At 44.6% G+C, this 23950-nt stretch overlaps 1 protein-coding gene across 1 annotated transcript in view; it reads left to right on the forward strand.

Moving 5' to 3' along the window:
- The window catches only part of LOC104169304 (acetyl-CoA carboxylase-like), a gene marked incomplete at its 3' end in the record, with an annotated part of 108749 nt that overhangs the window by 75879 nt on the left and 8920 nt on the right, over nucleotides 1-23950 (forward strand). Inside the window, 7 exon segments of the mRNA XM_009710200.1 lie at nucleotides 5266-5409; nucleotides 6169-6289; nucleotides 8747-8843; nucleotides 12657-12753; nucleotides 13431-13566; nucleotides 19572-19749; nucleotides 21574-21686. Of these exon segments, the coding sequence (XP_009708502.1) occupies nucleotides 5266-5409; nucleotides 6169-6289; nucleotides 8747-8843; nucleotides 12657-12753; nucleotides 13431-13566; nucleotides 19572-19749; nucleotides 21574-21686 (886 nt within the window).

The following is a 23950-nucleotide window of genomic DNA, read 5'->3' on the forward strand; positions in this document are numbered from 1 at the left end:
CTCCCCCTACCTCCCACCTCCCCCATCACTCACCAAAAGAAAAAAAGAGCTGGAGCCACAGCTTGAAATATATCATGCAATAGTGTATCATGAATTTCTTGTGAATCACATTGGTGAAGCAGGTTTATTTATTTCTGAGACTTTAAATCAATACAAAGTAGGTCTCTTAGTTCTGAAGCTGGGATGGAGTGTGAAAAAATGAGCCCATTGTACTCTTAAAACTTTGGGGAAAGGAGATGACAGCTATATAATTCCATTTACCAGGCACTAGGGGCTTTAATGTGAAGGTGACAGGGAGCTCTTTGTGCATTTAGAGCACCATATCTTCTAAATAAAAGATCTGTAGACTTGATAGTGGAGTATAGCTCTGACTTTAATAATCTCCAAGCATTAGACCGAGCCAATATGTTCCCAAGTCAGAAGGGTCCCCCACCGAACGCTCGTAAATTAAAAGTGCAGGAACTGCACACATTCATGGATTAGAAATGCAAGAAGTGCAGTCTATCCCCAGGCGGAGAGGAGGTGTCTGTGCTCGTGCCACCGTCCGAGTCGGCGGCTAAAGAGTCCCGAACGGTCCGGTCAGGAGCACGGCTCTTTCTGGCATCCCACCTCAGCTTGGTGCTCCTGGTCGGCCTTGCTGCTGTTTTACTTTCTAATGACATGATACGTGGCAGGGAAGAGCTGAGTGATAGAAATGAACGCTCTAAGATCTGTTGAGGCTTGACTGCACATAATAGCAGTCAGGTTTTAAGTTCCTACATTGTGTTTTCTGATGAGACATTCATTCCGATCATTTCTGCCTGTTTATGAAAAATAGGCTGTTTATAGTATGTGCATGTGCCTTTCCTGCTTCAGGTTTCTGGCAGATAATATAAATTGTGGGATGGGAATTGCAATTATTGAAATTATTCGGCTAAAAATCTGGCACTTATATTTGATATAAACACATGATATGCTCTGAATAATAACAGCACTTATGTTACATAATGATTCCCATTCAAGCCCTCCGCTGTCATTTTTTCAGATCTTTCATCTTTGATGAGACATATGAGCCAATCAAGTTTGCAGCCAAACCAGCTTTGCAGTGAAAGTCTCAAGTAACCAGCAGCTCACTTTCTGAAAAGGAGCACAGAGAAAGCAGCTGGTCATCATGGGTTTGAGTGCTAGAAAATGATTAATATGCATATGATGTGCCTATAAACCTGTTGAGGTTGGTCTTTTAAAGGCTGAAAAGGCTGCTAGAATGCTGACTCTGCTTTGTACTTTCCAAAAGATCCTCTGAAGTAAAAAGAAATGCAGTTTCCCATTACAGTAGGGAGAGTGGCTTTTGGAGGACCAAATGAAGTAAGTGTTGACAATGCTGCCCATGTATTTTGTAAGCATGTGGTATCAAAGGTTGCGTTATCTGGAAAATAGTGTGTGTTCTCGCAGTCGTGGGCTGAGCTTGAACATGTGCAGTTGTAGAACTAGCACTGCCTTCTGACCACTGGGGTCCTCGTCCTTTTGTTGAGATGGGGGTGCAGAGGAAGCATTTTGTCCTGTGTCCCCTGTTAAATGCACTGCTTTCTGCACACTTGAAAGGTTTGTCTTCAGGAGCAAAGGAAGGGGAGACTGAGTGGCTCATCCGAATCTGACCCGGGTCCCTAGTGACCAGGAGGCTGTTTGGCATCAGCTAGGCAAGGAGTAGGTGGTGGCAGTCCTGCTTTATCGGTTGTGGTTCATGGTGGTGCTTGGAGGGGCAGGAGGGGAAGGACTGCTGGTATTGGGGAGAGCAGACCTGTTTGCTGACACCTTCCAGCTGCACCTCACTCCGAAGTGTCCGACCCGCTGCTGCCGAATTGAAAAAAGTAAATTATATCCAAAATGCCAAGGAGCTGGGATAACATGTGGGAAAGCAGTAGTAACAGAAGCGAGGGGTCCTCACTAGAGACCTCAGAAGGGGCAAGTATGGCATCTCTGTCTGGGGCCAGTCACCCACAGCAGCTTCCTTTCACTGGTAGCATGTCAAACTGGGTGGACAGAAACATGGTTTCTGAGCTTTCATGGGGCGGAAAGAATTTTAATCTAAAGCAAATTTTCTTGTGCCAGAAGCTTACAGTCTGGTGCTTTGCTGTTCATGGCTGCTCTTTTTTGTCTGTGTTTGCCATCAGATTAAGCACAAAATCAGAGGTCAAATTTTGCCAATATTCAGGTATATGTGTATTGTGTATCTCAGCTTTAAAGTCCTGGAGCCTGTTCTTTCCCACCTCTCTTGCTGGACCTTTCTTGATCTCTGGCCTATGGCAGCTGACTGTGGTAGCTGCATCTTTGACTGTTCCCTGGAGTGCTAGTAACCGTTCTGCTAGGAAGGACCTGCTTTGGGAACTTAACCCTTCCACGCACGTGTTTGGCCGTTAAACAGACCCCTTCTCTAAGCCTCGGGCTAATGCTACTTTCACTTCTTGACCTCCTCCTTTATGTGACTCGGTGTACCTCCCTGATGGACCCAAACTCTCCCGGTTTGAAGTTTACCCTTTTGACAGATTCTGGTCATATCAGATGCAGGATTTAATCCTGTGCCATCTTTTCTCCCACATGCTTGTTTCTAGCGTTACTTGTCTAACTGATTTGGCAACATTTCTAAATCCACTTGTGCCTCTGCTGACCGTATGTCTTATTGAGGAACACCTGAATCCTTTGATTGCAGAAGCATCAATTTTGGACTTCTCCAGCAGATATATTCTGTTCTACCCTCAGATATTTTCTTGCAGAAACATTTATACAGCAATATGCATTGCACCATTTAAGATTGTTAATTGGAGATTGAATTACTTGTCAGCCTTTAAAAATGTAGTCCTCTGAGGTCAGAGATGAGGTGGTTAGCAGAGCTGAATGGATGAGCTATTGCATTCATTTTTTTCTCAAGCCCAATGATCACTGTCTGTAAGCTGGCTAGCCCTTCAGTGCCTTTTAACCTCTGGCACCCAATTCAGTCTGCAGCTGTATGTGTGAAACGAGTTGGCAGGATCTCTGGGAGTCCTGAGAAGACAGAAGAGCACCCGTGCAGAAGCAGGTATGGGGACCAGCACCCAGCCTAGCAGGGTCCCATGAAGACAACCTCTTTAACCCCTTGACTGCGCAGTTTCCGCACTGGGCAGCGGAGCGCTTGCTTTGCCTTTGGGCTGTGCTTAAGTCAGGGTCTGATTTAGAGCTTGCCCGTGCCCATAGGACTTACCCCTCCTGCTGCACTCGGCACAGGTGCAAGTGCACATGTGTGGACATATATGTCATACAAATGAAGGCCGCGAGTGCTCGTCGGTCCAGCTTTTAAATGCAGCTTGGGACTCCGTTGCCTCTGCTGACAAGCACTGACAAGTAAATACTACGCTCGCTCAGTATTACAGAGGGATTTCATTTGCACAGCCCCTCACAATGCTCTGCCACTTCACTGAAATGTCTGGAGCACTCGGGAAAAGGAACTGCATATTTATCTTGATCTCCAAAAAGGGATTTAAGGGCGAGAGCAGGCGGTATATTAGACTGTTTTCATTGCCTGTCAGCAGTGGTAAACCTGAGCTGTCTACAGTGTCTCTAGATAAGCAGCAGCAGAGGCCCATTTTGCATGTACATACTTTTGCATTAGTTCATAGATGGGGAGTTTAAATCCCCTTTATTTTTATTTTCCTCTGTGGAAAGCATTTAGCTAGGCTTGTGCCTGGCATCTGGAGGCCTGTGCTTTGCTTTTCCTTGAACCTAAATCTATGCTCCTGTCTCTTCTACCATGCCCTTTTCATGGCACTGGTTTTGTCAGAGGAAGATGAAGGTGTTTGAGCTCAGAGGGGAGACCCGGGAACATCTCTGTGCAAAACCACAATGCTTACATTGACTTCTAAATTTTGGGGTTAGTTGCATAACTTCTGTGCCTCGGTTTCTTCTGTACGTAAATCTCAAGTGACATCTGTCTCACGGGGAGTTTTGTGAGGATCATCTAGTGCTTGTAAAATGCTGAGTTTTGTGAAATGTCAGACCACTGGGCCTTTTCTCCTCCAAAGGAAAATAAATTTGGAGTTAGCAAATGATAGCGTTGTGCCTTACTGGTTAGGCAATGCTTTCGATGGGCACAGTAGCCCCCTGACCCCAGCTGTGATTAACTGTTGTTGTGGAGGAAGAAAGCTAATTGCTTGAGTATAATTTTAGAACCAGATCAAAATTTTCGATTCTCATATCCCTTTAGCATTGTCTTACTTTCAGCCCGAAAGGTCAAATCCTGAGAAATGTGGAGTTCCCCTATACTATGGGTGAGGTGAGTTAGGCCCTGAGCTCTCGTTGTAGGACATCGGGATGAGGATGAAGTCAGACCCAAGCATCCCTTCCATAAGGACCGGGTTGCCTTGGGCTCCGGGCTGCTCCTCTCTCGGGGTAGCCCTTCTTCCTAAAACGAGCTGTGCTGGTTGGTTGGTGGGGGAGGGCAGGTTGTTTGTGTGTGTTTGAGGGTTTGTTGTGGGTTTTTTTAAGATCTAAATGAAGCAGGTATGTAATGCCCTCTGTCTGTTAGAAAGACTCAACCCATAAAAATAACAAACGGCATGTATTTGCTAGAATGTCAAAGTTATGAGTTTATTTTGTAATGATGTGCTCCTGCCTTCATGAGGTAAACTGGCCGTGGCAGAGGTGTTATTAGTAATATGGACTCAGTGGAGCAGAAAGCCGAGTGACCGAGAGATCAGTGTATCAGTCAGTGAGAGGGCAAATGGAAAGAGACAGCAGGAGAATGAGAAAAGAGCTGCGGTGCCTGGGCTGAGATTAGAGATGGAGCTGTGCAAGAGAATTAGAAGCCCAGCAGTCAAAGTCTTATTCTTTCCAGTCTCTCTAAGGAGCTGGTGGGGCTTTGTCTTTGCTATACCCATCTTTATGCACGGTCTTGGGTTTTTCCCCCAATTAAAGGTTTAAGTGGGTCCACCCTACCAGTCTTCTCAGTTGGAGCAATTTTCAGTTAGTGAGCTGAGCCCGTTGCTGCTTGGGGAAAGGCAAGTCATGTAACTGCCCTCTGCCTCAGTTTCCCTACTTGTATGATTCCCCTTGGGGATCACTGTTCATAAGGCCTTACCTGCAAACAGAGCTTGGGAAGGTCTATTGCAAGTGGTTTGCTCCATCCTTTGGTGTTGAAGTGATCATGACTTGCTGCAGGGATGGACTTGTATGTATCTCCTTAGCCCACACCTCTTTGTTGCATCCCATCCGCTGATGGTTTTCCTTTTTTTTTTTTTTTTTTTCTTCTTTCAAAAGGTGCTTGGACGGGAAGTTTACACCTCCAACAACCAGCTGGGTGGGATCCAGATAATGCACAACAACGGAGTAACGCACAGCACTGTGTGTGACGATTTTGAAGGAGTCTACACTATTCTGCAGTGGCTTTCCTACATGCCAAAGGTAATTTCTGGCCCTGCAGGAGTGCACGGTGCCACTACCTATTCGCTTTGTTCACAGGGTTTTGGGGAGTGGGTGGCACTCTGTGGGGGTTATTTTGTGTTTGTATGGTGCCTAGCAAAATGGTTTAGGCTCATGATCAAGGCTGTTAAGCATTATGGTATTGAAGTAAACGAGGTAGTTTTTGTCTTAAAGTGCTGCAGGAACTGGGATGCGGGACAGCCTGGTGCTGCCTTGGGTACTTTCACATCACTCCCCTGGCGTGCTGCCCTCAGTACTCTGGGCAGCAGGGTTTTATGTAAGCAGTGGATTGTCTCTTACTGAAAAGACTCTAAAAGTTCCCCTCTGAGGCAGTAATTTCTGGGAGTTGATGTATATGTGTAAGCTGCTCTGCAGCCAGGAAGGTAGCAACAAGAACACGCAGGTCACCTTCCTTCAGGAAAAAAAAAGAGTCAGGTGGCCTGATCACCTTTCAGAAATGAAATTGCAACCCCTCACTAATGCTGGCTATGCCTGAAGTTCAAGAGCAAATTAAGTACAACGTATGCCAGATGATGCCACAGGAGAGTTTGAGAGAGTGCATGGAGCATCTTGGACACCTTGGAATTTTCTTCAGGCTCTCACCAAGGCTCTGGGATCCCATCAGTCAAAAGGCTGTGCAGGGTGGGGAAAGAAGACTCTGGCTGGGTCCTTTAGAGCTGGTGTTTGGTGCAAAGCCATGCAGGAGAATTACTTCCTTCGGTATTTTTCTTTTTCCCTTAGAGTGTATACAGCCCTGTTCCTATCCTCAAAGTCAAGGATCTTATAGACAGAACCATAGAGTTTGTTCCTACCAAGACTCCCTATGATCCTCGCTGGATGCTGGCTGGACGCCCAAATCCAAGTACGTAGATCTTTGGTGGCCAGGATGTGCAGTAATGCGTCTTGTTTCAAGGCTGTTTGTCAAGGCTGTGTGTCTGCAATCCAAATATATTTCAGAGCTTATAAAGTAATTAGTTCTAAACAATTTGAATATAATATATAAAAATAACACATAAATTCCGAGTGCTTCACAACACCTATATTATTAGTTACTGCTATAGATTTATTTTTTTTTTTAGTGGTTCAGAGGAAAGTCCATGTACAAAGCGTCTGTACGCTAAAGGAATCACAGTATTTCTGCAGATCTTGGAGAATAATTGTATTGGAAACACTGCAAACCATTGAACCCCTGTGCATGCTTTTGGGGTTGTGCAGCCTGTGTACGTACAAGCTGCAAACTGGGTGACCATTATGCCTACTGTTATTAATGAGTTTGGGGGGCTAAAATGAGATTTGTGATAAACTAAGTTTTCTGGTTTTGGATAATATTTTTTCATCATCTCTCAAGTAATTCATCCAGCTGTCTGAGTGCAGCTAACGCTGGCTTCCAAATCGAGTGACTTCAGATTTTAATTTAGTGGAAGCGTTAAGGAAAGCAGATGATTCCCTGTGATAAGTTAAAGCAGATATCTCCTAGGTGAAAAGTTAAAGCCATTTATTAGAGGAGATATTGCCGTGATATTCTTCAAACTGACGCCCGACACGAGGCCAGAATCTAAACGATCAGCTTTGGGCTCACGATAAAGAGATAATTTTGAAATGGATGGTCACATTTTACAGTGGGGCCACAGAGGCAAGGAATGTAGAACACAGTAATTACAAGTTTGGTCTTGATAAAACACTCTCCATCCTGTTTAAGTCAGCAGAGGTTAGCTTGCTTGGATCTCCACTTTTAATTGGTTTTGGACTTGGGTTTGCAGAAGCAGAGGTGCTTGTTCAGATTAAAGCATTCTTCAGAAGCTGTGTGCCAAGGGGTAAAGCTAGGAGGGATTCTGGTTTGGGGTTTGTTTTGGGTGTGGGTTTTTTTGTTTTTTGTTTTTTGTTTTTTTTTTCAGAGGTTCATGGAGCCCCAGTGGAAAGCAGGTGTCCCCAGAGAGTTGTGATTTCTGTAGTTGTCTGAGTGGGTAGAGTATCTCGATGCCTTGACTTTGGACTATACAGGTTGTACAGGCTGGAGGACGGCAGAAAGAGAGTCTGTCTGCAAATCTTCCTTGTCGCTCCCCAATCCAGCATCAGCAGTCAACCCAAATGAAAACTCTCCATCATGGCCTTACCTGTTCACTGGGGTAGGGTCTGAGCTGAAATATTGGAATACCTTTCTGCCACAGTCTTCCTGTCTGGAGAGCGCAAACAGTGCCGTGCCACTGCACAGGTCAGCGTAGCGAGGCTTAACTTCCGTGCCCGCTTAAGAAACACCCGTGGAAAATAGAAATATGCTGTAAACTGCCACCCTGCTTCCCGTGGGCGTAATTGCCATCCTGAGAATTTTATTTGAAGGACTGTATGTGGATTGTTAGTGAACAGCTATGTTGTTGCACGTGGGAATGGAGAGTTACTGTCAATATATTGGGGTCTGTGATGCAGGAGGAACTCGAAGTATTATAAAGCCAGTGCAGTATCAAGGACAAATAATACTAGTTCATAGTTAGCATGATCAGCATAATCAAGCCCTCACACTTCAGGGTAGAAGCTGATTGTCTACCAGGGTCAGGAAAAGTTTATTTCTCTTAGAACTGCACAGTCATCTTGGTAATGTTTTCTTCAGGGAATGGTTTGATTTGTCTCAAGCGTGAGGAAGTTGCTGCCTTCCTTGGGGAACAGAACAGGTCTGATAGCGTACGGTCTGATCCAGGGTGGTGACTCTTTGAGCATACTTTGGTTTAGGGAGAGGTGCATCATCTGGTGTCTTCTACGGAGCAAGCAGGCTTTTGCTATCGGAGTACTTCAGTTTGTCTAAAAAAATGTGTGAAACGTGCTCAGATGTGTGGTCTAGTTTTAAAATATCACAGAAATTTTTATATTTGGTTCCTGGATTTCTTCAGCATTCTTTCTTTAGAGGAAAGATTAGGCAGAATCAAGAGAAAAATGTGAGATAAGTTTTAAAATAGAAGTAGGCATTTTGAAAATGACTTTACTGCCTTTTGACAAATGTTTGTGGTGTCTTGAAAAAAACAGTTATTTATTTAAAAGCATGCGAAGTCCCTCTGCTATCCGAACCCCATCGTTTAACAATAAATGATGCTTTTGCTGATAAATTACTGTCTTTATGCAGACTAGCAAATGAAATAAGACATGATGGCTGAAGGCAGACAAATGCTCAGCTGTCTAATGTTCCCTTGTATTGTAATCTTTTAATAAATAAATAAAAAGACAGTGCCACGTTCTCCAGTTGGCATTTTTAAGCAAATTTCAGTTGCTCCTTTGATATTCTTTCTTCCATCCCTTCTCTGATATTTCCCTTTTTTTCCCTTCCCTTTAGGTCAAAAAGGACAGTGGCTAAGTGGTTTCTTTGACAATGGCTCATTCCTGGAGATCATGCAGCCCTGGGCGCAGACAGTTGTGGTTGGTAGAGCAAGGTAAATTCTAAGAGGTGTTTTAGACATTTGTTGAAATCAAGTTTTCATTATGCTTTGCATTTTTCTAGAACATCCTTTGAAAGTTGATGGCTATAAGTAAAAATAAGTCATTACTTGAATAGAATACTTCTTTTCTACGTGAATGCAGCACAGTCTGATCATTTCTCCTGTTTTGCTTGGAGATGACAGCTTTAACATGCACAAAAGCCAAAAAGAGAGATATTGTTAAAAATTATGGCAGACAATATATGCTTCCCTAGGTATATGGTTGCATAGTGAGGCCGCCTTGCAGCTCCAACTTAGTTGAAGATAACATTGCGCAGTTTATTGTTTTGCATTTTATTTGACTTACCAGAAAAGTTCAGCTAAAACTAGAGCAAATGGCAAGAAACTGCATAGACGAGAGCTTAATGTTGAGGTTGCGTGGAATAACTTGCAGCATTTTCCAAACCAGCACCTGCCACACCTGATCTTAGTTGTTTTTCATGATGCGGAGTTGTGCAGCTCCAGAGACCTGTGGCACTGGCCCTTTCCCAAGGGGGGTCGCTTCCCCTTACCTTGCTGCTTGCCCCTTACCTCTGCAGGATTCTAAAATATTCCCTGTTGCCTCGAGATTTAGATCCCTGCCTTGAAAATATTTGCAGACTGGGTCATTCTCAGTGTTGCAGGTCCGCGAACTCCCAGAGCTGGCAGAAGCAGGAGCCTGGAGATAGGATCCTGTATTTTGACAGAATGCAAATCAGAGCTGGGCTCAAAACCCTCTCAATCACCTCTTTTCTAGTTTCTTCTCTAGTTTTGTGCCCCCTCCCCCAAATGGCACTGTGAGTTTCCTGATCTGATTGTTTACTTCCTCTCGGAATAAAGCCGTTTTGAAAGAGCACATTTATCTCCCTTGAGTTTCCACTACAAGTGCTTGAGCTGTCGAAATGCAGCATGCTGATCCTTTGTCACTCCTCAGTCCTCAGACTACCGCCAGCTCTCCTCTCAAGACAGAGCTTCGTACTCTTGCCTCCAGCAGCCTCCCAGCTCCTAATTGATGTCAGTTTTTTTGGTTAATTGTCAGCCTTTTTTTTTTTTTTTTTAATCCTTTTGTTAGCAAGTGAGAGAGGAGAGAAGAACCTGAAGTGCCTGAATGGGATCCTGCAGGCTTCAGGTGTTACACTTAATGAGATACGGTTATGCCTGAGCATGACGGGTGTTCAGAGTGCCTCAGTTGCTAGCGGAAGTCTGCATCAAAGAAAAATCTTTTATTTACAGATCTTTCACCTCCTGTGCTGTCAGTATCACAGTGCCAACAATCCAGAGCCAAATGACCTGATAAAGCTTACAGTCTTCTGGAAATCCTGTGGCCACCCCTGGGGTCTGACTCCATCAGCCTCTAGCCTCACCAAACTGGTGGCTCAGGGACTGACCATAGTACCAGGATATCCCTGGCGATGCTCTGTTTGATTACCGGAGCGTTCAGTGAGAGGGAGAGACCCCACTGTTGCTGAAACACGCAGCACACCTGGGATAGCCACCCAGGCTCCCAGCCAGTATAGCTATGGATGAGTGCTGTTTCTTATCTCCATTATGTTGATAGCACACGTGGCCCCAGGGTATTTGGTACTGGGAGCTCCCGTTTCTCTTTTAGACTTTCTAAAGCTCTACAGCTTTAGATAGACTTTCTACAGCTCTACAGAGTCCTCCTGATGAGGGTCAGAGAGCCAGAGGTCACACTATGAAATAGCAAAGCTTGTGACGTTTGCTGGAGGTCATGTGCAACATCTCAGAGGATTATGTCCATTCTGGACACCTCTAAAATGGCCATCAGGAGCTCTGTTAATGTGTTAGTGAAGTGCTGCGTAATAACTGAAAGAGGCTTCCAGATACGAGGATGTGCTTAGCAAAATGTCCCTCTGTAGCTCTTTTCTTAAGATTTTCGAGGGTATTTAATGGGTTTAGAACTGCCTTTGGACTCTCCTAGTGCAGAATGTGATATGGAGAAACATACCCGTTCCCTCAGATAGCATGTCAGGGCAGGAGGAGGCGTCAGTGCTGGAGACAGAGCGACGGGGCAGTGTGTGGGCTGCACAAGCCCAGCAGAGACGAGCTGGTGCTGAGCCGAAGGGACGTTCGGGTGCAGATGCAGCCCAGCTGTGCCGCCTTGGAGTTCTGTGTCTCTGACCAGTGCTGGTCCCAGGGGTCGTGAGTGCTGTTACCCCTGAAGATCATCCTTTCCACTCAGAATATTGTCTGATCTTTATACGTTGTTGAGAGGAGCTGAAAATACCTGCTGACTCTACTCCTAATTGTAGCATGTAACCTTGGGATGTCCTGTGACCTTTTGATACACTTCGATATTTTTATCTGCCGTCCGTGACCCTCTAAAGTTTTATCTCACAACGTCCTATAATTATTTCAAGGCTTTTAGGTTAAGCAGTATACCGAGGGGCGGGGAGAGGGGGTGGAATCAGTGATTTGGCAAAGCTGGAGGGTCTCTGTCCAGGCCTGTGCTCGCCTTCACTTGCAGTTCCTTCCTCCTCACAAATTCTGAGTTGCGTTGGACTCTCACATACAGGGATATATAATACAAATGAAACTGACTTCTTTCAAAAGCAGTGGCATTTTGAAAAAACAAATAGGAATGTATTCTTCTGGGATTGTTACTGTAAGTGCTGCCAAAACTCATCTTTTGTATGTATGTTTGGAATACGTGTGCTGTTGGCTGTAAATTGTCTTTTATTATTCTATGGCAACTTGTCCAGGGACACACTATAAAACAAGATGTAGCATCTTCATGTGCTAGCCTGATAAAATTTATATGAAGTATAATGGAAAACAGAAGTTGTTTTGAGCTGTTTTCAAGTTCAATAAATAACTGTAATACTTGGATAAAGATGTTCTTTATTAGGTCACATGGGCCCTAATATAGAAGTTATAAGTTACCGATTTAAGACGGCTTCTGCAATTACGGGTTTCTAGGCAGACTCTTAATCATAGTGAATGGGAATATTTCCAACCCCCTAGTGCACATAGGCCTTGTCGCTTTTTCTGGCTGCAGCGTGTGTCATCCAGCTCGAGGTGGTTGAGCAGAGAGTGCAGGCTCTGCTGGGACTCCCGTCCTGGGAGGAAGCAGTTGTCATCGCAAGCAAGATGTCTTTTGTGTAAAGGAGTGGTTAGACGCTGTGGAAAGCGGAGCTGAGCGTCCTCCATGGTGCCTACGCTCCCTGCCCATCTGTCCATCACCACACCCTTCCCACCCTTGCAGTCATCCTGCAGGAGAGGGTCTGGGGAGCAGACCGATGGGCAAATCCAAACCTTTTACCGGTCGTTCACTCTAACCTCTTGGGAGAGGGAGTTTTTGTAATCAGTGGAGGTTTAGGGTGGCTGAGGCAGCAGCATTGCTTAGACGTGCAGCCTGTGTATGTATGTCATCAGCTGATGGTGCTGGTGGAAACAGGGCTTGGGAAGCCTTGAGTCTTCGTGTTTATTGTTCATGATCAAGACCATCAGTATCAAAATCTGTGTGGTGGCAGGTAAAAGGTGGTGGAGATGCAGCTGTGTTGTTCAAAATTTGGGCTTTGGTTTATTCTATTTAATTTTTAGTGAGGTATGTGCTAGTTTTTGGAGCTAGGTTTTGCTTTGAGAACTGAGACTTCTACTCTGAAATTCTCCAGCCACATGCCAAAACTCTTCAAAAAGGCCAGAATGCTTCTTCCACTATTTGCTTGCATTATTTGTCTCTCTTGAGTATTTTGATGCAAATTGGAAAAAATGTCTAGTTGTGTAACAATAGAAATATGCATTTTGATTTGTCTCACATGTTACCAGGCTGGGAGGAATACCTGTAGGAGTAGTTGCCGTAGAAACGAGAACAGTGGAGCTCAGCATCCCTGCTGATCCTGCAAACCTGGACTCTGAGGCCAAGGTAGGTTGAATGTGTGCTCGGTTGCTTGTTTGTTCTCTGCAAATGTCTCTGTGGAAAGAGCACTTGTTTTGATGGGATTTTTTTCCCCCAAATGTGGGAGAAAAAAGTATAGCTGTTCCTTGGTGAGGCGCTAATGTGTGGCAGTTGCTGGGAGTGAATGGACAGTTGCGTTGACCGTTTGTACAGGAGTCACCTTCCCCAGCAGTCCTGCGTTTCTTATGACTTAGATGAGGTGCAGGGACTAGGGCCTGGGAGATGTGGCAAGCAAAAATAATTTCCCTGTTCTCTTGCTGTAACCATAGTGTTTCACGGTCTTTCTACTCTGACATTTTGCTTTTCTCCTGCCTGATTTTACAGCTCTGTCCCTACATCAGCTCTTCAGGGTTTTCTCCTTTGCATATCCTTTTTTCTTTCTTCTTCTTGACCTTCTAACAGCAGCCATAGTGTCAGGCTTTCCGTACCATCTCTATCCTTTTTCTTAGCTACATCAGTGGGAACACTCCTGTTGGTATTGATGGCAAAAGGATTGTCCCGATTTTTCCGTAGGCAAGCAGATCCTGAGCTGCATTCCCATTAATTCCACATCACAGCTCTTGTTTTATCTATTTCTATGTTTTTATGCCAGCTCTTATGTTAATGTGTTTCAAGGCTTAACAGTCTTTTTTTATCCCCAACAGATAATCCAGCAGGCTGGTCAGGTGTGGTTCCCTGACTCTGCCTTTAAGACTGCGCAGGCTATCAATGACTTTAACAGAGAAGGGCTGCCTCTGATGGTCTTTGCTAACTGGAGAGGCTTCTCTGGTGGAATGAAAGGTAACCATCAGTTTGGATCCCCTTTTGGTGTCGTCCTGTAGCGTGGCTTGTCTTTTACTGCTCAGGGCACCGCTGCCGCTCCCCGCCGCGGCATACCCAATGGCACTAACTCTACTGGTTTAGCATCCTGAAGCAGTTCTCTGGGGACAGACCAGCAGTGGGAGCCTGTGGCAAGGGACAGAAGTAGGTCCTGTCTGTGGGAGGAGCTACCTATTAGATTGGTTTAACTGTGGTGGCAACTTGTACCCGTAAACTTGCAGAGTGGATCTGCTTCACCCGTCTTTGATGCAGTCTACATCCAGCCCCCCTCCTTTGTGGCAAGTATGTGACCTTCCTGGGAAATGCTAGTGAGGGGATACTTTTCTAGGCCTAGCAGAGTGTTTGGACTTATCAGCCCTCTGAAATCATGGCAATGCTCTGCCTGGCTCTCCTTGAAAGTCAGTTGTGATCGTTGCACAGCCAGCTAGAGGAAAGGGACGCTCTACGCTGCAGTAGCTGTGGTGACAAAGGGTTTCCTTCTCCTCCTCCCCATGTGTGTCTTGTCTTTCGTAGGCACATGGCAGGAAAAACATAGAACGTGCAAGGTACAAATGTGATACCAAGTTCTTTTCAAAAGATGCCATATAACTGTGGTTTTGTATGTACCCTCACATACAGTTATAGGAGCTGGCCATCATAGAATCATAGAATCGTTTAGGTTGGAAAAGACCTTGACAATCATCAAGTCCAACCAAGTTTCATCTGCAGTAAGAACAGGCCATTGGGTGTTAACAGTGGTCTGGCTGCTAACAAAATTTACATCTGCCAGCCTGGGCTAGTTAAACACTAATCTCAGGAAACCCCTTCTGCTCAGAAAGCTTTATATCCTTCTACCTCAGCTTAAAAGTGGGGCTGAATAAGCCAACAATATTGTATATTAAAAATGTATAAGCATATTCTGTCAACATTGCCTCATTGATGATTTTTCCCGCTGTAATACTGTCCTGTCAAAGACTGTCTCCCAGTTGGCTCTTTTGGTGGCAGTGATGATCAGAGAAGTGATCAGTTATAAAACTGCTGAATTAATATCCCAGCAGTTAGATTGTTGCACCACATATTGCTACTTTAAATTTTTGTGAAGTGCCAAGAATGTGAGATTGATACTATAAAATTTAAATAAGTAAAAGATTACGGCCTCTTACCTGCATGTGGCAGTTAACAAACACAGAAGAAAAGTTACAGATGCACTAACATGGTGAAAATTCCTGCTCTGGAAGGACTCGCAGGGTGCAAAGATGGAAGATGGCAAAATTCTTTCATCTGGAAAATACCTGTTACCTTTCAGGATGGTTTCTGCACCATGTGCTGCTTTGACACTCCCTTTGTGGCTTGCTTTCCCTTCCGCACAAAGTTGTTGATGTAACTGTTCCAAGCATTCGTTAAATATTATTTTGCCTTACTACGTTGCGAGATCTGTCAGCTTTGCCAGTGCCTTTCCCTGGGTTCCTCAGAAACCGAGTTTAGATTTGGAGTTGGGACCAGAAGCCCAAGGTGGAAAAGGCACTAGAAGGATGCTAATGTTTATGTTGCGTATCCCCACTTACCCACCCCAGCTGGGAGGAAGAGGAGGAGGAAAGGGCCGCCGCAGCGGAGGGAAGAACAGAGCCATTGCTGTTTGCACCTCAGTCCGTGTGTTTTCCTGCATCTTCTTTGCTGTCGGGGCCTGCGTAGCGAGTGTTGGGGTCTCCTGACACTCTCTGCGTTCCCTGGGGAGTTGTTTGCAGTTTTGGTTTCAATGCTGGCTGGGGATTATGCAAGGAGGGAAAATAAACAATTATGCCACCCCTCAGTGCACACAAACACACTGCCAGGAGCCGACTGCACTGTGGGTAAAATGACTCCAAAATTGTGTGTAATGAGTAGGAAAAGATTAGAGACAGCTCTTGCTATGCTGAAAATTGACATTAGTGGAGGGGGGGAAAAAGAGAGAAGGAAAAAAAAAACCCCAGACCTTTTTCCTAGTCGGCCTAGGAGGTCTAATTCAAGCTGTAAAATAAATAAATAAATAACATAAATAAAGGCATATCACAATGGTATTGGTGGTTTCCCCAATGAGCTCTATCTGGCCAGAAGGCTATTCAGCATAATGCAAAATTAAATTATAAAAACTGGCTTGAATATTTAGATGGAGGAGCCATTTGGAAGTGGTTTATTTAGGCGAACCGGCAGTGACCCACAACGGGGAGACATCAAGCGTGAAATTTACTGGAAATTAGCACCGGGGTCCTGGACGCGGCGTGAATAGTTTGATAGCATGCAAATCCCCGCGACATTAAACTGCCGCGCTGCTGGTGCTGCAGGGTCACTCGCAGTTGGTTTTTCATGTTTTACTTATTATTTTTTCCTGAGACAGGTTATAAATAACAATAAAAAAAATTTCAGCAGAGTGAAAAGGCTGTTTTAAATCTCTGATTACCTGGATGTTGAATGACGGTATTGCTTGTATGTAATGGGTTTATGAGGTACGTTACGTGTCTGCAGCCAATATACGCCTGGTGTTTACCTTCAGGTCCTAGCTGATAATCCCGCCGAGCTGATGAGATCCGTTCCAGCTTTGGAGGTTCAGGGCACGCTGCCCGACACTATGGAAATGCAAAAAGCTGTCTGCAGCCTTTCTAGCATGCTTGATGCATCTGACTGCCAATATTTACACATACAGTGTAATGATAACAGCTTCCAGCAGATTTCATGTCTGTGTGTAGTAGAGGCTGATGCACACTGCAGCGGAGCAGGCAGAGAATGGGAAGGTGTGCTGCCAATGCTGTCTGCCCTGCTCGGTAACCAACAACACTGCTCTTCCTAGAGGACTTCTGCAGCATTTCTGTCTTGCAGGTGACTGCTTATGCTGAGGTTGAAATTAATACAGGAATTAAATTTGGCCCAGAAATATAATATTTAATTTTAATTTTTCCACTCTCAACATAAGCCACTTCTTTGTAAGAACAGTTGTGCAAACAGCCTGCTCTTAAAATGTGCGTGGCGTTCTTTGCTGAACGGATGATAATGGAAGTGATTGGGTTTTGTTTTAAACGTGGTAAGTGTGTTAGTTGCAGTATTATATAAAGTCTGCACCCTACCGAGGCACTAGGGCTGCACGGGCACCACTGAGACCTGGCGTCATTTACCACCTCCAGCAGTTAAATTTGGTGCACTATTTTCCATTGTAAGAGTGGAGAATGCAGCAAAACGGGAAATAAGAGACAGTTGTCACAGTATCGCAAATTTTTCATAGTTTCACACTCAAATACAGTATTGATGTAAATTAGGAAGGTTGTGTGTTCTGGTGATTGGGTATGAGGACTACAGGCAGGTGTCTTGGGTTGTCTTTGCAGTATTTTTATGATCGTCATCAACTCTACTTGTATTTTACCTCTTCAAAGTATACATTCTTTAAGAGTCCCCACTTTGCGGAAATGGTGAGTGTAGGCAAATCGAACAGCTGAGATGTCAGGGGGAAGAGAAACCCTGCAGGAGAGCAGGAACCCTTCTGTAGCCTGTCAAAACCACGTCTCTGGAGCTCAGCCTGAAGCTGTGCGTGGCACCATGGGGACCCTTCGGTGGTGGCACGCAGGTTGATGATCTCTCCCTTATTTGAGCAAACCTTGATGTCCTTTAGTGGAAGCAGTTGCCATAAGAAAAGGGGAAATGCTCTACAGCAGAGGGATTTACAGCCAGATCTGAAAGTATTGAGATGTATCTGTAGCCCAGGAGTGGAGCAGCAGGTCCGCTGACCTCAGTGGGAGTTCTGAGCGTGCAGGAGAAGGCAGCAATTGGTGTAAATCTGTATATAAAATGTTAAACTAAAGCTGCTGGGACGTTCCAGGAAAAATGGAGTGCTGTATTGCAGGATCCCCAAAGCAGTAACTGTGTACAGAACCACATCGCGGTAAAGTTCATGCCTCTGGATAGCTTTGGAAGTCTGATCCTGAAAGTATTGTAGGCACAGAAATACTTCCCTGGCCTTGCTGATGCCACCTGGCAAACCTGGAAGAGTTTTGGAGCTAAGCACGGGAACCGTCAAGTTTCTCTCTGTTTCTCTGCGCCTCCTCCCTCTGCCTTGTTCAAACAAGCAGTGCTTCTTTTTTTCTACACTTAACCTGAGTAAAATATATACCCTTGGCAGGGGTGAAAAATGTATTGCTAATTACACAATTATTTTATTATGTAGCACTAGTAAAAAATGTCTAGTAAAGAATTAATTCAGTTAAAATAATTTGAATCAAGCAATTATTTTCTTAACACTAGAATTAGCTGAAAGTACTTCAAGTGGTTTATTACTAGCACTACATAATAAAATAATTGTACAATTAGTAATAAATTTGTCACCCCTTTTGAGGTCTTTTTCTTTGCTCAGGACAAAGGAAAAGGTTGGAGTTTTGTTTGGTTCTCAGTCCCCACTGTCTCTGCCAGAATTTATGTTTATTTGCAATTAGAAGAAATAAATTGTTCTTCTCTTCATCAGCATTTAACATTTCCTAAATAACATGAAACTCCTTTTCTTGGGTACTTGGACAATGACCTTGCAAATGAACTGGAGAGAGCACATCAGTGCCTATGCTGCTAATACATATATATACACACAACCTTTATATACACCTACCTTGCTTGCTCTATATGTGGTAGCGTGTTTAAATATATGTCAGGGTCTGCGTGTGTATGTCCCAAAGAGTTAAGTGCTTAATTATGTTCATGTTAAAGCTTAACATTAAAGTGAGGGTTAAATGACTAGGGCACCTTGGCTGGAGTCTCTTTCTTCCCCACAAATGATGGCTTTCTCCAGCGATATGGGGATTTTAGATGAATAAAAGTGTTTCAGTCTTTTAAGACTATTACTGAAGGCCGGCATGTGTGCGTGTACATATATGGAACCCACTCGGGTTTTTCTGTTCTATGCACTGGTATTTTAATGGCCAGAAAAAATTAGGCAAACTGGGAGGTGCTAAGCAAAGAACAAAAATGATGAAGGAGATTGAAAATACTGTCCTGGGAGACACGAGAAATGAATACCTATAGCGTGTCTAAGGAGAAAAAAAAACCAAAACAAAACACTGAAAAGCCTACTGCTATTTGTAGCAAGCCTGAAGGAGTGGAGAGATTATGTATGGTGACGCTAGGAGAAGTAATATGAATTTAATGGGGATGGGGAAGGAGGGGAAGTTTGGCTGAATACTGAGGAAAATGTCATCTATGTGGCTGTGGAAATGCCCCTAAAGAAGCAGTAGATTTATTGTTTGGGATTTCTAAATGAAAGTTTTAAAAAGCACCGTGAAAGAAACGTAGGATACAGTCCTGTGTGAACAAAAAGATGGACTAGATGATCCTAATAAGTATTTTTCATTTCTTGTATATTTGGTTTGATACTTCTAGATGTAATTATAAGTAACAAAATACATATATTCGAGGGTGCCTGTTTCTGTTAGAAACTATATCCATTATAAACTATACCATCGCATAGAAATTCTTTTGCTTTCCTTTTTTTCTCTTTTATTTAAATCACCTTTGGGGCTGGTATTTTCAATGTCCTGTCTTTACACGGTGGAGTTTTCTTATTACTTTTGAGCAAAATGGCTTAAACAAATTTTAATGCAAGAAGAGAAGAATGCTGTTTCACATCCCTCCCCACACACTAATTTTATAAAGAGGTGTAAAAGGTCTGCTGCCGTTAGGTGTGCCATGCACATGACCCTGCAGTCCGTGTTCTGCGAACAGATGCAGTTACACGGGAAGGAACCAGACCAGCTCTCCGGCGTGGAGGTCCGGTGTCTGGGAGCAGGACTGGGGTGGGAACATCTCCTTTCTCAGTCCATCTTGCCCAGGTCCAGCTAGTGACAGCTGAGGCTTGCAGTAGTGTAGCAGGAGGTGGTTAGAAGAACTGAATAATTGGGGTTTTTTCCCAGTTTGACCAAGTGTGGCAGGGCTGAAGCACTGACATGCTGTGACTTCACGTGCTGTGTCTTTTTCTGCAGACATGTATGACCAAGTGCTCAAGTTTGGTGCCTACATTGTGGACGGCCTGAGAGAGTATCGTCAACCCGTGCTTATTTACATCCCACCGCAAGCGGAGCTGAGAGGAGGATCCTGGGCTGTGATCGACCCTACCATTAATCCCCGTCATATGGAGATGTACGCAGACCGAGAAAGCAGGTATGGCAGCTTTCTCCTCCCTCTGTAACCACCTGCTTTGAGGCATAATTACCTGGCTGAGTGAGAAGCTCTCGGTTAGAGCGTGGCAGTTTGTACTGAACGGGACTGACCGCTTTCCAGTTGCAGTCCGTGTCTCGGAGGAGTTTACTGTGTAGTGATCACAACTAGGACAATTCGGGTAGTCCCCTGGCTCCGACTTAGGGGTGACTTTGGTAGGTTCTGTGAGCCAGCCTCTGTGAAGGTTCGTTACTGACATTCAGAAAGCACAGTGAGATGCTGGTGCTTAGGATTTTTTTTTTTACCGTTCTTATATTTCCACACGCTGCTTTGCTCTTTGAAACAAGTGCCTGTGTATACAACTTTGCAAATTAAATAAATGTAAGTAAGTGTGTACTTTAAAATCCCTGAGTGTTTGACTATCTGTCATGTGGGCACTTGGGTAGTTGCACTTTTTTAATTAAATACAACTTGCATAAGTGAAGTTCTAGTTACTGGTGGTTCAGGATATGAAACTATGGGCAAACTCTTGGAAGGAGGTTTTTAAAAATATTTTAAAGAATCTCTAAAAAATAGAGATACTGAATCATTTGAAGGAAAAAGCCAGCCCTAGCTGCGCTATCTGTAGTAGACAGAAGGAGGGTGTATAGAAGGACAGCATGAATATTGTGCTATCAGGGCGTCCTCTCAACTCCTGCCATCTCAGCAGGGCAGAATTCCCAGGCAGCTGCTCCAGGAGAAGAACGAAAGCATTCTGTGGGGAGGAGTTGAGAAGATGCCCGTTGCAGGTGCCCCTTTCCCTTGCCCTTCCCTTCCCAGCTGAATTTTGCTCCTGATTAGATGCCTGCCTGCCCCTCTGTTCTGCCGAAGCGAGACAGAGACCTGTGGTCTGTTGGCCTCGGTATTTCCTGCGTCTTGAGCCAACATTGTCTAATCTTCAGTTCCTGGAAGTCAGAAGGTTTTTCTGTTCTTTTCCTACTTAGAGCCTGTTTGCTTCCCAGTCAGAGACAGTGTGAGCAGGATTTCTACAAACTCCAGCCCCCACCAAGTGTGTTTTGGGGGGCATGCTGGAAGAACTCCTTCCCGCTGCTGCTGCCCCATACCTTTCTAGGATGCCGGCAGTGTGAGCTCACCTCTTGGAAATCTCAAGCCAGCTCCCCACCATGGAAGATGTCAGGAAGGACCATGTGTGGTTTGCAGAGCTGTAGTTGGACTCTAGAGGTCTTGAGCTCCAGTAGCCAAGAAAGAGATTATTTTGCAAAATATGTCATCCTGTCCCTAAGTACCATTACGCATTTGTAATAATTCTCATTGCTTTTGCTGTTCCATAACCCTCAGCACTGACCTTCCTCCTTGTTGTTACTCCTGCCTTCGCAGTTACAGACTGAAGTGATTTTTATTTACCAAGCCTAAGTTTCAAATCACGTGCTCCTCTCTCTTTGACCTGGGAAGTGGGCAGGATCTCTAATGAAAATGACTGGTTAATTGGCTCGTTTCATAAAGCTTACCTACCTTTTGAAAGAGCTTTCAGGTCACAGCTGAAAAGGGGCTGCCAAAGAGCATTGCTTGTACCAGGCTGTGCTATATACTGTTGGACAAAGATGTTTCTGTGAAGCCTGGTTTGCATTTGTGGCATTGGATAAATAATAGCTAAGATTCTTTCTTTCTTGTTCTCTCTTTCTCTTTGTTTTGTCTCTCTCCTCCCCTTCTCTTCTCTTTTTTTTTTTTTAACATACTTCCTAGATAACATTGAACCATTCCATTTTGTTTCCCTTTGTCTGATGACCTGAAAGTGCCTTTCTTTTCTCTTTTCCCATCACTGATCAGAGGAGGAATCCTGGAACCAGAGGGGACGGTAGAAATCAAATTCCGCAGGAAGGACCTGGTGAAGACGATGAGGCGAGTGGACCCCGTCTACATCGGCCTGGCAGAGCAGCTAGGTACGTTTGCGCGGGGGCTGGCGGAGCAGTGATCCGTTCAGCGGGTGGCTAATGAATGTGTTTATAGACCTTAAAAAGGGGCACTGAGGCATTTTATCAAATTCATGATAATTTTTATTTACCGTCATCTAACTTGGGAAGAAAACCAGATGAGACAAGCTGCATGTATGTACATGTGAGAGCGCTGATACGCATGTGCAGTTAGCATACCTAGAGTATGGGTAATATAGTCTCCTTGTGAACGGATTTATTTTTTCTTTTTTTTTTGTAATCGAATGAGTCTTACAACAGACACTTAACTACAGGTACTTGAGTCTAGTTTCCATCTCAGCAATTGCTCAGCTCACTAAAAGCTCGTGGGCCAAACCTTCAGCTGGTGTCATTTGGTGTAACTAAGAATTTGGTCAAAGACATTTTGGGTTGCTGGACTATCGCTGTGTGTCTGAGGTAGCTTTGAGTAATGATATCTGCCTGCTCTTCAGTTTCAGAAAATAAAAAACATTCTTCTCCTCAGTAAAAGACGGGGTGATCTGCAGTGCTCAGTGGCTAGCACATCACTGCGTGTGTTGTATTATTACGGTGTCTTCGTTCCAAATGATCCCAGCGCCTGGTATACACCCAAGAACCCAAAATACAGGCTGTTCAGTAAAACGCACTTAATATCAGATATGTACTCTCTCGGGGGAATAGACTCTTTAAATAGTTCTTTACTAGCTCTTACTATAAGAGTATAATCTTACAGAGCCTCTTTTTACCTCCAAAATTGACTACATTTCAGTAGTGGAAGAAGCATGCTACGTGGGTATGGTTTGAATTTATAAAGCCTTTTGGGATCCTTCAGGAGGAAAAGTGTTCTGCAAATGACTGATAAATCGTGGCTATTGCTGCAGTTACATTTTATTATTTGGCTTTTTTTTAATTTATGGCCGTGCAACAATTTATATACAAAACAACCATTCTGATATGCCTTGGGAAGAGAATAATAATTGTAAAGGGTGCAGGGAGTGTTGAGAGTCAGACTGCTTGCTGAAAACCAGGTTCTTACTGATGTCTTTGATAGCATCAAAGACGTTTTCTCTCTCTCTTTTTTTTAATGATAGTATTTTGACACTCTCTTTGTTTTCTCTGACTGTGCCGATTGCTTTCTGGGCAAGAAGGTTAGCAGGTGTTTGAGTTTTGCAGACCAGCACAAGGCAGCAGTTTTATCTGAGTTCAGATCTTGCTCACGTACATTATGTGTTACTGCGTGAGAGAGCGGACACAGATACCCAGATAGATGGATGTGGTGTGCTGTCTGCCTGTGCCTGTTGGAATTAAAAACCAGTTTTAATGTTTGTAGTTGCAGCAAGGAGATGCTTTTCACAAAACCTCACTTTTGACCTGTGTTAGACTTGACAGCATCCCTTTAGGAGCAAAAGGATAGCGCGACTGCACCAAATGATGGAGACCCAGCACGGGGTCCCACCAGATGCTCTCCTAAGGTGTTTCACAGTTAAGATTAAAGGCTGCAGTCTTGTTCCTTACGCAGTCGGGACTTGGCTACACCTCCGGCGGGTGTTTGTCTGCACCTCCGCGCCCGATGCAGGAGAGCGGCCTCTCCGCTGTGCGAGTCTCCGAGGGCAAAGAGAAATCAGATGTGTGGTTGGGGAAGGCAATATGCTGAGCCGTCAGCTCAGGTCCATGCAGATAAATGGCACTACAGCAGGAGCACTGCTGCTGGGAGTATTTACCTTCGCCCCACCATGAAAAGCACTGGCTCTGCTGACGAGCAAGCCAACCTCCAGCCTCCGCAAAGAAACGGAGTCTGCCGGTGAGTCCTTTCCCTGGAGCAGAGTCGCTGGCTGCGGACAAAGTCTTTAAATCCTGGAACGGTGGAGGAAGGGGGGGAGCAGAGCAACCCGCATGTTCGTTGTCGGGTGGCCCCTCCGGAGGGGCTGTCGGTGGGGTGGGTGCGGGACACCTGCAGGGCACCCGTCAGTCACCCCCCTGGGACCTGCACCAGCACCACCAGAAAAAACTACAGGGAGAAAGAGGGGATACAGTTTTCTGCCAGCAGTCTCAAAAATCCAGCGCCAGGCTATGAGAGGAGGCAGGAGCCTGTTCAGGGTTTGGTTTTTTTTTCCCCCCTCTTCCTCTACAGGGTAATTACTCCCAGCAAACTCCATACACTTTAATTAAAATGACTGCGACACAAGAGCAAGTCACTTACAACTGTACATACAGAGAGCTCTAAAAGCTTCAGTCACTGATAAGCATCTCACTCA

The sequence above is a fragment of the Cariama cristata genome, unplaced genomic scaffold (assembly GCF_000690535.1).
Source record: "Cariama cristata isolate BGI_N322 unplaced genomic scaffold, ASM69053v1 scaffold3851, whole genome shotgun sequence".
NCBI classification, from domain to species: Eukaryota; Metazoa; Chordata; class Aves; order Cariamiformes; family Cariamidae; genus Cariama; species Cariama cristata.